The following is a 12587-nucleotide window of genomic DNA, read 5'->3' on the forward strand; positions in this document are numbered from 1 at the left end:
ATACCTATTCGTTCCTGAACAGCCTAGACTGGATATTGAATAAAGAAAAGTTGATGTGTTTGAAACGTAAACAGAAAATCGCCAGGTTTAGCATCAGAACAATCGAGAAAATTCGGGCGACCTTGAGGGCATTGAAATTCGGGGCCAGTTCATGCAGAACAACCTAAAAACGTTCAGTTCGTTACGGAAACTCAATCAGAGCAGTTCTCATCTATAAGGTGTACCTAACGTCCCTATCGAGAAATTAGAATCGGGCGTTTAGATATTTTGTAAGGAACGTATAAGTTCATCGGGTTTTTGAGTACATCATCTATTAAAACCTTATTTTGTCAGTTTATCGGAGTGTTAGCAATTCAGCGGATTATTATTGAGATACGCAACGTTATAAATTTCCACGAGGAATAGTTTGTATAATCAGGACACAAGGCTCACGCCTAATAAAAGTACATCAGCAATAGGTTTAGTGGACCATTTGTGTTAAAACATTATTTTCTACCACCAATTGTCCCACTTCCCCTAAATCCCAGCAAAAAACATAGTCACTCCTCAAACATTGGTCCTTCGAGCCGGATAAGGGGCATAGTGAATAATTAGAGTGGTAGAAAACCTCGTGGAAAATCGACGCCACGTCGATTAGAAAATTATCGGGGTTCACATAAGAAAATCAACGGACAGAGATTTCGGGTCAATATTCGTGGTTTATTAGAGTCAGTGCCGAATTCCTTGAGGTCATAAACTAAAAGTAAACACGGCTCGTTGTAAACACCGTGAGTGAAAAACCGAGGTCCTTCAAATTGGCCGAGCGAACCTAGCCGAGTCCAGCAGACGTGAGACACATCAACACACCGACACAGTGAAGAGCACAGTCGGTCGGTAACCCCACACAACGGTCACTTACCATGGACAACCAAATCACGGAGCAGCGCAGCAGCAGCGATTCTCAAGACGACCAACAATCAGATGAGTCTATTCAAAGTGTTGTTCCAACCATTTCAATATCTGATTTATCTCATAATGCACATTGCAGCAAGGACATTCCGAAACCTATGTCAGAAAATCATCGAGAATCGGAAATTCAAATCAAAAAAAGGATGTCTGAGGTACCCCCGCTAGGACAATTGAATGGATCTCAGCGATTTAAATTGCAAGAGATCGAGTTGCATTTAGATACCCTCAATCATACCAATCAAGAACTTCATCAAGCACTGGAGAGTTCAAGCCTACACTCACGTGCGAGGAGTTGAATGGGTTGGAACGAACTATCAACGCGGATTGGAAGGAGATGCTCGACGTTCATACAAGTTTAAGCGACGAGTTAAATCCAACTCAAGAGGACATCATCAAAGAATCCTTCCAGAGCGCAACAGTCCTGAAGAGAGAGTGTCTCAGGATGATCTTTCGTCTAAATGGAGAGTTGCAGAGAAAATCAGCTCAGAGCAACTCAACCTCATCAAGTCAGTTACATCAATTAAAGCGCATCAGCTTACCTCCATTCGATGGGAGGCACTCAGAATGGGAACAATTCAGTGACCTGTTTCAGTCATTGGTAGGAAAGGATCAATCCATCCCGCCAGTGCAGAAGCTGGTTCGACTGAAAGAAGCCCTGAGGGGAACAGCTGCTAGTCTCATATCTACCTTCACAGTTACTGACGATAATTACGAGAAAGCTTGGGAGAAGCTCGTGAGGAAGTACGAGGATCCCAGATTGATCGCTCAAGCTCTATTCAATCGAATCCTCAATCTTCCAAAAATCAGCAAGGCAACTGAGGAGAGCCTCAGCTCCAATTCAGCAGCCGCTCTGGAGACAATGGACCAGCTTGTAGCCATGACTGGTCTATCCAAGGAGCAGCTTATCGAACAGATGATCGTACATCTACTCAGGAAGTCGCTGGACACTGAGACATTAAGAGCCTGGGAGCTGTATGTGGGCAGCTCTAAGGATTTTCCTACCTTGCAAGAAGTCACTAGCTTCGTTGACTCTTGCGGTAGAGGTATCAACGCTGGCTCTAAGCTACATGCAAACACAGAGAAAAATCATCAGAGTACATCAGCAATGCATCATCGAAAGAAGAGCGCTCTCGTCGTGGCGAGTGCTCAGAAAGAGCCAGGACAAACCCCAAAGGATTTTTCAAAGGACAACTGTGCCTTCTGCAAGGAGGCACACTTCATCTCCAGCTGTCCTAAATTCATCGATCTATCACCTGAGAAGAGGAATGAGGTGGTGGCCAGCAAAAGGCTGTGTTTCAATTGTCTTGGACCACATCTGTTCTCCAAATGTAAGAGCAGCAAGACTTGTTACACCTGCAAGAGAAGACACCACACCCTCATTCACGGCGGAAACTCCTACACTGGAAGTGGAGGGGCCGAACGAAGACTTTCCACAGCAGGAGACCAACCAATCGCCGGACCCTCGCATAACGGAAGTGAGTAAAATTTCCTACTCATAATCCACTCGAGCATTCACTGATCGCATTTAAACCACATCTTAGTAGCACGAGAAAATTCATCAACATCAATCATCAATGAGAAGATCAGTGAGCCAACGGAGAAAATCATCGAGGAAGGTATCAAGAATCAGGAAATCAGCCAGCAGAGCAGTCATCATTCTTCAGGAGATCATCAGCACGTACTGCTTGCAACAGCACAAGCCAAAGCTTATTCAGCAAAGGGCTATTCACTCCTAGCAAGGATACTAATCGATCAAGGCTCAGAGCTATCATTCGTCTCTGACTCTTTAGTGCATCAGCTTCAACTTCAACGGAGGTCATCATCAATAGAAATAGCAGGAATAGGAGGAATCAATTCAGGTCGCACGAGAGAAGTCGTTTCAATACTTCTCCAGGCAGTTCATGCCACGCAACAAATTCAAATCCACGCACATATTTTAAAGAAGCTAACCGCAAGACTGCCATCGTTCTCGTGTTCGACAACCGGGATCAACCACTTCCGAGGTCTTCAGCTAGCTGATCCTGGCTATCTTACACCTGGTCCAATAGACATCATCATAGGGGCGGACATCTACGGGCGGATCATCGAAAACAGAGTCGTCAAGCCCAAACAAACTCACCTAGTTGGCCAACAAACGATTTTCGGTTGGATAATAACCGGGCCAATCGAGAATCAAGGTTGTTCACCGAGAGTATCCCTAACGGCCGTAAGGAACTCATCGAACGAACAACTATTAGAGCTATTGCAAAAATTCTGGACCCAGGAGGAGTTACCATATAACTCACATCAAGAGCTATCACCAGAGGAAATCGAGTGCGAAGAATTCTTTAAACGTACACACTGCAGAGATATCAAAGGACGGTACATAGTGAGACTACCCTTAAGGACATCAGCAAAGGTGCTAGGAGAATCGAGATTCATTGCCTCAAGGCAACTCCAATCAGTCACAAGGCGCCTCAAATCAAACGAGGCCTACGCCAAACTCTACGCAGAATTCATCGAGGAGTACGAGTCACTTGGACACATGAGGAAATCAGCGGAGAGCACAGCACCCGCAATAGCTTATTATCTACCGCATCATGGGGTTCTGCGCACAGACGCAACCACAACAAAGTTAAGAGTTGTGTTCAATGGATCAAGTCCAAGTTCATCGGGGTTGTCGCTGAACGACATCCTCTACCCTGGTGAAAAAGTTCAGGTTGACACAATGAACGTGCTGACCTGGCTTAGAAGACATCGGTTCACATTTGGAACGGACATCGTGAAGATGTTCAGACAAATAGCAGTGCATGAAGACGATTGGGATCTACAAAGGATTCTGTGGCTTAACAAGAATCATGAGCTCATCATCTATAGACTTACCACAGTAACCTATGGACTCAATTGCTCTCCATGGCTCTCACTTCGAGTCCTTCAACAATTAGCCGAAGACGAAGGACATCGCTATCCAGCCGCAGTCGAGACTCTCACCAAAGGCCGTTATGTAGATGACATTTACGGCGGAGCAGACACAGTACATCAGCTTAAAGAAATCGCTTGGCAGCTACAAGGTCTCTGCGAAGCAGGAGGATTTCCTCTACAGAAGTGGAATACCAACTGCCCAACGGCGCTGGAAGATTTAGGTTTATCAACTAATTCATCACCTATCCAATTCGAGGAGTCTATTACTAAGGTGCTCGGACTGTGCTGGCACCAATCGAGTGACACATTTCGTTACAAATCCAAGGAGTTCACCTCACAGACCTTTACTAAGAGATCAGTGCTATCAGAGATAGCCCAACTATTCGATCCATTAGGATTTCTAGCTCCAGTCGTCGTACGAGGCAAGATGATGATCCAGGACTTATGGAGACTCAAAATCAATTGGGATGAATCACTTCCTCAGGAGTACGTTCGAAAATGGAGAAACTTCAGAGAAAATATCAATGAACTAGAGAAGATATCTGTACCCAGATGGCTGAGAATCTCATCAAACACATCTGGCATCGAGATTCACGGATTTGCAGATGCATCAACCGTTGCAATGAGTGCAGTGGTGTATATCCGTTGCAAGGAGATCAACAAACCAGCATCAGTGACAATGGTCTGCGCTAAAACAAAGGTGGCGCCTCTCAAACGTATGACCATCCCCAGACTCGAGTTAACCGCAGCTGTACTGCTCACTCAGCTAGTGGTCACAACGCAGAAGATGCTGGAATTAACAGACGAGAAAATTCACCTATGGTCTGATTCAGCAGTAGCACTGGCTTGGATCAGGAGCCACTCATCACGATGGAAGGACTTCGTTCAAAATCGAGTAAATAAAATTCAGGAGTCACTTCCCACCGCTACCTGAGGGACATCAGTGGAAAGGAAAATCCAGCTGACTGCGCCTCCAGGGGAATAACAACGAGGGAATTATCAGAGCATAAACTATGGTGGTCAGGACCCGAGTGGCTAACTCAAGAGAATGACCACTGGCCATCATCACCAATCGACATTCCAGAGGAAGCAGCAATAGAAGCAAGAGCAACTCCAGCTCATCCAGCAACAGCAATGCAGGTTAAAGAAATTGCGGCAATCCTCAATAAATACTCAACACTAGAGAAAGTCCTACAAGTATCAGCCACAATAAGTAGGGCAATCAAGAGATTTAGAAGAGAAGAGGTCCCCCAGTCACCTGTCCTTACAACTCAAGAGCTCAACGAGGCCAGGATATTCTGGGTAAAATTAACACAAACTCAATATTTTGCCTCTGCTTACAGGATACTTGTGAGAGATCAACAACTGCCAAAAAATCATCCAATGGCTAAGTTGACGCCAATAATCAATGAAGAGGGCATCATCAGACTTGGTGGCCGCCTCAAAAACTCTCTATTAGACCCTGACGAGATTCATCCAGTTATTCTACCTCGTCAGTCTCGCCTCACCACATTAATTATCGAAGAAGCTCATCGGAGAACCCTGCATGGCGGCACTCAACTAACACTAGCCTACACCCGCCAGAAATATTGGATCATCGGAGGACGAGGAACGGTACGCGCGTATAGTTTACGCTGCGCCATTTGCACCAGGCACCGAGCAAGAAGGGCGCAGCAACAGATGGGCCAGCTACCAGCCGTAAGAGTATCTCCGACGAGAGCGTTTCTCCACACGGGAGTGGACTACGCAGGACCCCTTCCCATCCTCAAATGGCGACCCACAAACGCTCAACCCTCACGGGTACATATTGCAGTATTTGTGTGTTTTAGTACATCAGCAGTCCATTTGGAGTTGGTTACAAGGGAAACGGTAGAGGGATTCATCGGAGCCTATAAGCGATTCACCGGAAGGAGAGGTATCCCAACGGTCATGTACAGTGACAACGCAACAACGTTCACCGGAACGTCCAAGGTCCTCACCAGGCTCTACAATCAGCAGACCGAAGAAAATCAGCAAATCCAAGCTGCCCTCGCCACGAATGGGAGCCAGTGGAGCTTTTCACCGCCTAGAGCCCCCCATTTCGGTAGAAAATGGGAGGCAGCCGTTAAATCGACGAAGCATCATCTAAAGAGAGTCCTCGGGCCATCGACATACACATATGAGGAACTCAATAGCGTCCTGGTTCCGATAGAAGCCTGTCTGAACTCCAGGCCAATCACCCTAATGTCGGATGACCCAGAGGACCTACAAGCGCTCACCCCAGGACACTTCCTGATCGGTGAGCCTCTGCAACTAGTTCCAGAGCCATCACTAGTCAATGAGAATCCTATCAAGCTGCAGAGATGGAATCTAGTCACGCAGAAGGTCCAACAATTCTGGGCCAGGTGGTCCAGAGGATGCCTTCAAAGATACCAGGCCATCTACAAGTGGAATCAACGGAGAGAAAACATCAAGGTCGGGGACATGGTTCTCATGGTAGATGAGGACTATCAACCCGCACAATGGCCAATAGCAAGAGTTATAGCTGTTCATCCAGGAGCTGACAGTTTAACAAGAATAGCAACTGTCAGAACATCAAGAGCAGTCGTTCCAACAAATCAGAACGGCACACCCATCATCGAGAGAGTTAGCAGTACGAGTACGACGTTCAAGAGACCTATCGCCAAGCTCTGTCTCTTACCGACGGATCCACCACCAGCAGAAACTCCTCCAGAAGATGAGCCAGAGCCAGAGCCAGAGTTAATCGACGAGTAAAATTCAACGAAATAAATTCATATGAACATTTATCAAAACGTATTGAGAGAATTATCAAAGAAATTCATCATCCCTGATGATGAATGCCCCCGGGATGTTTGAAACGTAAACAGAAAATCGCCAGGTTTAGCATCAGAACAATCGAGAAAATTCGGGCGACCTTGAGGGCATTGAAATTCGGGGCCAGTTCACGCAGAACAACCTAAAAACGTTCAGTTCGTTACGGAAACTCAATCAGAGCAGTTCTCATCTATAAGTTGTGCCTAACGTCCCTATCGAGAAATTAGAATCGGGCGTTTAGATATTTTGTAAGGAACGTATAAGTTCATCGGGTTTTTGAGTACATCATCTATTAAACCCTTATTTTGTCAGTTTATCGGAGTGTTAGCAATTCAGCGGATTATTATTGAGATACGCAACGTTATAAATTTCCACGAGGAATAGTTTGTATAATCAGGACACAAGGCTCACGCCTAATAAAAGTACATCAGCAATAGGTTTAGTGGACCATTTGTGTTAAAACATTATTTTCTACCACCAATTGTCCCACTTCCCCTAAATCCCGGCAAAAAACATAGTCACTCCTCAAACATGATGCGATTATTGTTGGTAGGTCAAAATGTTTGTCCACATTCTCAATCCTCCTGGAAAAACCGGCCAGCGGGTGATTGGCGAGTCAAAATGTCGGTCATTTTGCGTTCCTGACCTCAAATTACGCTTATAACCACAGCTTTCATGTTGAGTGACGAGTATCCGACTGTCCCTAACGAAAAATTTCGAAGCCAAAGAATCGAAAAGAACCAGGGATGGGACTTGGAAAAATTTGTTCAACAATTAACATGATCACATCGAGAAGAACTCAAATACGAAAAATGAGTACACCTGTTCGTTCCTGAACAGCGTCTAAAGGATATTGACTAAAGAAAAGTTGATGCGATTATTGTTGGTACGTCAAAATGGTTATCCACATTCTCAATCCTCCTGAAAAAACCGGCCAGCGGGAATTTGGCGAATAAAAATGTCGGTCATTTTGCGTTCCTCACATCAAATTACGCTTATAAACACAGCTTTCATGATGACTGTTGAGTATCCGACTGTCCCTAACGAAAAATTTCGAAGCGACAGAATCGAAAAGAACCACGGATGGGACTCGGAGAAATTTGTTCAACGATCAACATGATCACATCGAGAATATCTCAAATAGGAAAAACGAGTATACTTATTCGTTCCTGAAAAGCTTAGCAAGGATATTGACAGAGAAAAAAAAGGTGATGCTATTATTGTTGGTACGGCAAAATCGTTGTCCCGATTCTCAATCTCCCTCCAAAACCGGCCAGCGGGAATTTGGCGAGTCAAAATGTCGGTCATTTTGCGTTCCTCACATCAAACTACCCTTATAAAGACAGCTTTCATGTTGAGTGACGAGTAGCCAACTGTCCCTAACGAAAAATTTCGAAGCGAAAGAATCGTAAAGAACCACGGATGGGACTTGGAAAAATTTGTTCAACAATCAACATGATCACATCGAGAATATCTCAAATACGAAAAATGAGTATACATATTCGTTCCTGAACAGCGTCAAAAGGATATTGACTAAAGAAAAGTTGATGCGATTATTGTTGGTACGTCAAAATGTTTGTCCACATTCTCAATCCTCCTGGAAAAACCGGCCAGCGGGTAATTGGCGAGTCAAAATGTCGGTCATTTTGCGTTCCTCACATCAAACTACCCTTATAAACACAGCTTTCATGTTGAATGTCGAGTATCCCACTGTCCCTAATGAAAAATTTCGAAGCGAAAGAATCGAAAAATCCTACGAATGGGACATGGAAAATTTTTTCAACAATCGACATGGCCACATAGACGTAGTATCGGAGATTTTCAGACCTAGTTTTATTATTTTATTAAAGTAGAACCCGCGCTCTCTCACTAATGGCACCTAGGCCATTAGTAGCTGGCCCACTCCGCCACGTTTGGGGAATTTCCCATAGATGGAAAATGGCAGCCAGAGCCCCAAAACGGTGGTGGGGGAAGAGGCACAGTTGGATGAATCGGGGGTGCCAAGGGTATTTTCTTAAGAGGAGTAAGTAGTAAGGAGTTAATAAAGAGAGTATAGAGCAGAGAGCGCGTGTAAAGTTAGAGTAAAATCGATGAGTGATAGAAGTTGCTTCGACGAGGATTATTTAGATTTAGACGTTTTTGTTTCATTAATCAGTGTCGGAAAAATTTAAGTGTATAGAGTTCTTTGTAAAACCAAGTGTAACGCTAGTGTTTATTATCAATAATACAATTTGCTAGAAATTAAACGCTTTTTCTCTTTTTAAAAAGTATCCCCACATAGAGAATATCTCAAATACGAAAAACGAGTATACCTATTCGTTCCTGAACAGCGTCAAAAGGATATTGACTAAAGAAAAGTTAATGCGATTATTGTTGGTACGTCAAGATGGTTATCCACATTCTCAATCTTCCTGGAAAAACCGGCCAGCGGGTAATTGGCGAGTCAAAATGTCGGTCATTTTGCGTTCCTCACATCAAATTACGCTTATAAACACAGCTTTCATGATGACTGTTGAGTATCCGACTGTCCCGAACAAAAAATTTCGAAGCGACAGAATTGACAAGAACCACGGATGGGACTCGGAGAAATTTGTTCAACGATCAACATGATCACATCGAGAATATCTCAAATAGGAAAAACGAGTATACCTATTCGTACCTGAAAAGCCTGGAAAGGATATTGACAGAGAAAAAAGAAGTTGAGGCGATTATTCTTGGTACGTCAAAATGGTTGTCCACATTCTCAATCCCCCTCGAAAACCGGCCAGCGGGTGATTGGCGAGTCAAAATGTCGGTCATTTTGCGTTCCTGACATCAAATTACGCTTATAAACACAGCTTTCATGTTGAGTGACGAGTATCCGACTGTCCCTAACGAAAAATTTCGAAGCGAAAGAATCGAAAAGAACCACGGATGGGACTTGGAAAAATTTGTTCAACAATTAACATGATCACATCGAGAAGAACTCAAATACGAAAAATGAGTACACCTGTTCGTTCCTGAACAGCGTCTAAAGGATATTGACTAAAGAAAAGTTGATGCGATTATTGTTGGTACGTCAAAATGTTTATCCACATTCTCAATCCTCCTGAAAAAACCGGCCAGCGGGAATTTGGCGAGTCAAAATGTCGGTCATTTTGCGTTCCTCACATCAAACTACCCTTATAAGGACAGCTTTCATGTTGAGTGACGGGTATCCAACTGTCCCTAACGAAAAATTTCGAAGCGAAAGAATCGTAAAGAACCACGGATGGGACTTGGAAAAATTTGTTCAACAATCAACATGATCACATCGAGAGTATCTCAAATACGAAAAATGAGTATACCTATTCGTTCCCTCGACTCGGAGGGGAGCGGCCGGTGGTGCGAAGCTACCATCCGTGGGATTATGCCTGAACGCCTCTAAGGCCGTATCCTTTCTAGTCAAAGGAGGCAACGATATTTCTAGGAGTCTCGTGAGTCGAAAGGCTCAATACAATGTGACACTACTAGGTATCAGACTCATTCGTGAGTTTGATATCGCACGAGCCCCGTTTGCCGTATGATGCGATTTGGTTTATTTCAATACCGGGATCTTACCGTGTATTGGCCAGCTTTCTAACGGTCGACAATGGGTTTATTTTAATTCGATGTCGACACTCGGAATCGTCTGTAGACGACTTAGGTACCTGGCGGGGTGTTGTACTCGGTAGAGCAGTTACCACGCTGCGATCTGTTGAGACTTAGCCCTTGGCTTGGGGATTCGTCTTGTCGGTTAGACGAGACCTCAATACATATATTCAAAAGAGAATATATGTAATGTTTTTTTCTTTTTTTTTTCAAAGCAATACGAATCAAAAAGAACTACGAATGGGGACTTAGAATAATTTTTCATTTTTCCCAACTTTGAAAATAATGACTTGAAAAAAATCTTAGAATCCAAAGAATAGTATACTGGATCGTTCTACAAGTCGAAAATTAGAAAAATAAGTGATATTTTTGCTTGATCCTATTTTTGTTGGTATGCAAAAATAGCATCACAGAATTTTCAATTGAAAAAAATATATATTCATATATAATTGACTGCATAAAATTAAACTAAATTCTATATAACTATTTTATAATTTATCAAGTAACCGATATTATTAATTTTCAATAATGTCTTGGAACGTTGATTCTATTTTTGTTGGTATGCAAAAATAGCATCACAGAATTTTTAATTGAAAAAAATATATATTCATACATAATTGAATGCCTAAAATAAAAATAAATTCTATGTAGCTAATTTATAATTTATCAAGTAACCGATATTATTAATTTTTAATGATGACTTGAAACGTTGATGCTATTTTTGTTGGTATGCAAAAATAGCATCACAGAATTTTTAATTGAAAAAAATATATATTCATATATAATTGAATGCCTAAAATAAAAATAAATTCTATGTAACTAATTTATAATTTATCAAGTAACCGATATTATTAATTTTTAATGATGACTTGAAACGTTGATGCTATTTTTGTTGGTATGCAAAAATAGCATCACAGAATTTTTAATTGAAAAAAATATATATTCATATATAATTGAATGCATAAAATTAAACTAAATTCTATATAACTAATTTATAATATCAAGTAACCGATATTATTAATTTTTATTGATGACTTGAAACGTTGATGCTATTTTTGTTGGTATGCAAAAATAGCATCACAGAATTTTTAATTGAAAAAAATATATATTCATAAATAATTGAATGCATAAAATTAAACTAAATTCTATATAACTAATTTATAATTTACCAAGTAACCGATATTATTAATTTTTATTGATGACTTGAAACGTTGATGCTATTTTAGTTGGTATGCAAAAATAGCATCACAGAATTTTTAATTGAAAAAAATATATATTCATATATTTGAATGTACAAAATTAAAATAAAATCTGTATAACTGATGTATAAATTATCCAGTATTCGATATTATTAATTTTTAATGATGACTTAAAAGTTGATGCTATTTTTGTTGGTATGCAAAAATAGCATCACAGGATTTTTAATTAAAAAAAAATATATATTTGCATATAATTGAATGCACACAATTATAATAAATTCCCTTTTATATATAATTAATTTATTATTCAATATTTATTCATATAAAGGTTGACAATGTAATCATGGAACGGGCAATATATTCTATGTTCAGGCGGTCGAAGTGGACCTACAGGTACAAGTACGCGGGACTCTTGATGCACGTGTTCTATACTAGGTCGGGCAATGGCTTCGCTTCCCATACCCAAGTATACTTCGCTTATAGTATAGCACAGCATTGCCACGAGTCCAAGTCGAAGACAGAATGACTCTCTATGTGGTACGCGCTACGGCGTTTGATATTTCGTGTGTAAAAGGATATAATATTATTACTTTTTCACTCATTTTTTTTTAACAGAGCGTCAACTTACTTCACTCCAAGTAAAATTATAAAGTTGTCAAAATGAAAAAAGTTATTTCTTATAACCATGTCGTTTAAAAATCTAACGATGAATGTTTTCACATTTACAAATGTGGATGAGAGGAAAGTGTTTGAAATTAAAATCAGCAAAACACCTCAAAATGTATTTGATGTTAATAAAACAAATACAAAATAAAATGTGTTGCACATTTAATTTAAAAATGTGTTATATCAACACCAAATAAAATGAAAAGAGTTTCATATTTTAAAAGAAAAAAAATCGAAGCTCCCTGGTTGATCCTGCCAGTAGTGATATGCTTGTCTCAAAGATTAAGCCATGCATGTCTCAGTACATGCCGAATTAAGGTGAAACCGCGAATGGCTCATTAAATCAGTTATGGTTCCTTAGATCGTACTCACATTTACTTGGATAACTGTGGTAATTCTAGAGCTAATACATGCAAAATAGACTTCTAACCAGAGATGGGAGGAATGCTT

General features: G+C 41.2%; 1 protein-coding gene and 1 non-coding gene across 2 annotated transcripts in view; both read left to right on the plus strand.

The window, feature by feature from the left end:
- The first annotated feature begins 899 nt into the window (after positions 1-899).
- LOC135171705 (uncharacterized) lies at positions 900-6603 on the plus strand. The gene is made up of 4 exons (XM_064138318.1): positions 900-1048; positions 1168-2423; positions 2490-4744; positions 4801-6603. Exons 1-4 carry the CDS (start codon positions 900-902, stop codon positions 6601-6603), a joined length of 5463 nt encoding a protein of 1820 aa, XP_063994388.1.
- Positions 6604-12376: 5773 nt separating this feature from the next.
- LOC135171714 (small subunit ribosomal RNA) overlaps positions 12377-12587 on the plus strand; it is a 1921-nt gene continuing 1710 nt past the window's right edge. The window contains exon 1 of the ribosomal RNA XR_010300599.1: positions 12377-12587. This exon is cut by the window's right edge and continues 1710 nt beyond it. This is a non-coding gene — a ribosomal RNA (small subunit ribosomal RNA).

The sequence above is a fragment of the Diachasmimorpha longicaudata genome, unplaced genomic scaffold (genome assembly GCF_034640455.1).
Source record: "Diachasmimorpha longicaudata isolate KC_UGA_2023 unplaced genomic scaffold, iyDiaLong2 ctg00000089.1, whole genome shotgun sequence".
NCBI lineage: Eukaryota > Metazoa > Arthropoda > Insecta > Hymenoptera > Braconidae > Diachasmimorpha > Diachasmimorpha longicaudata.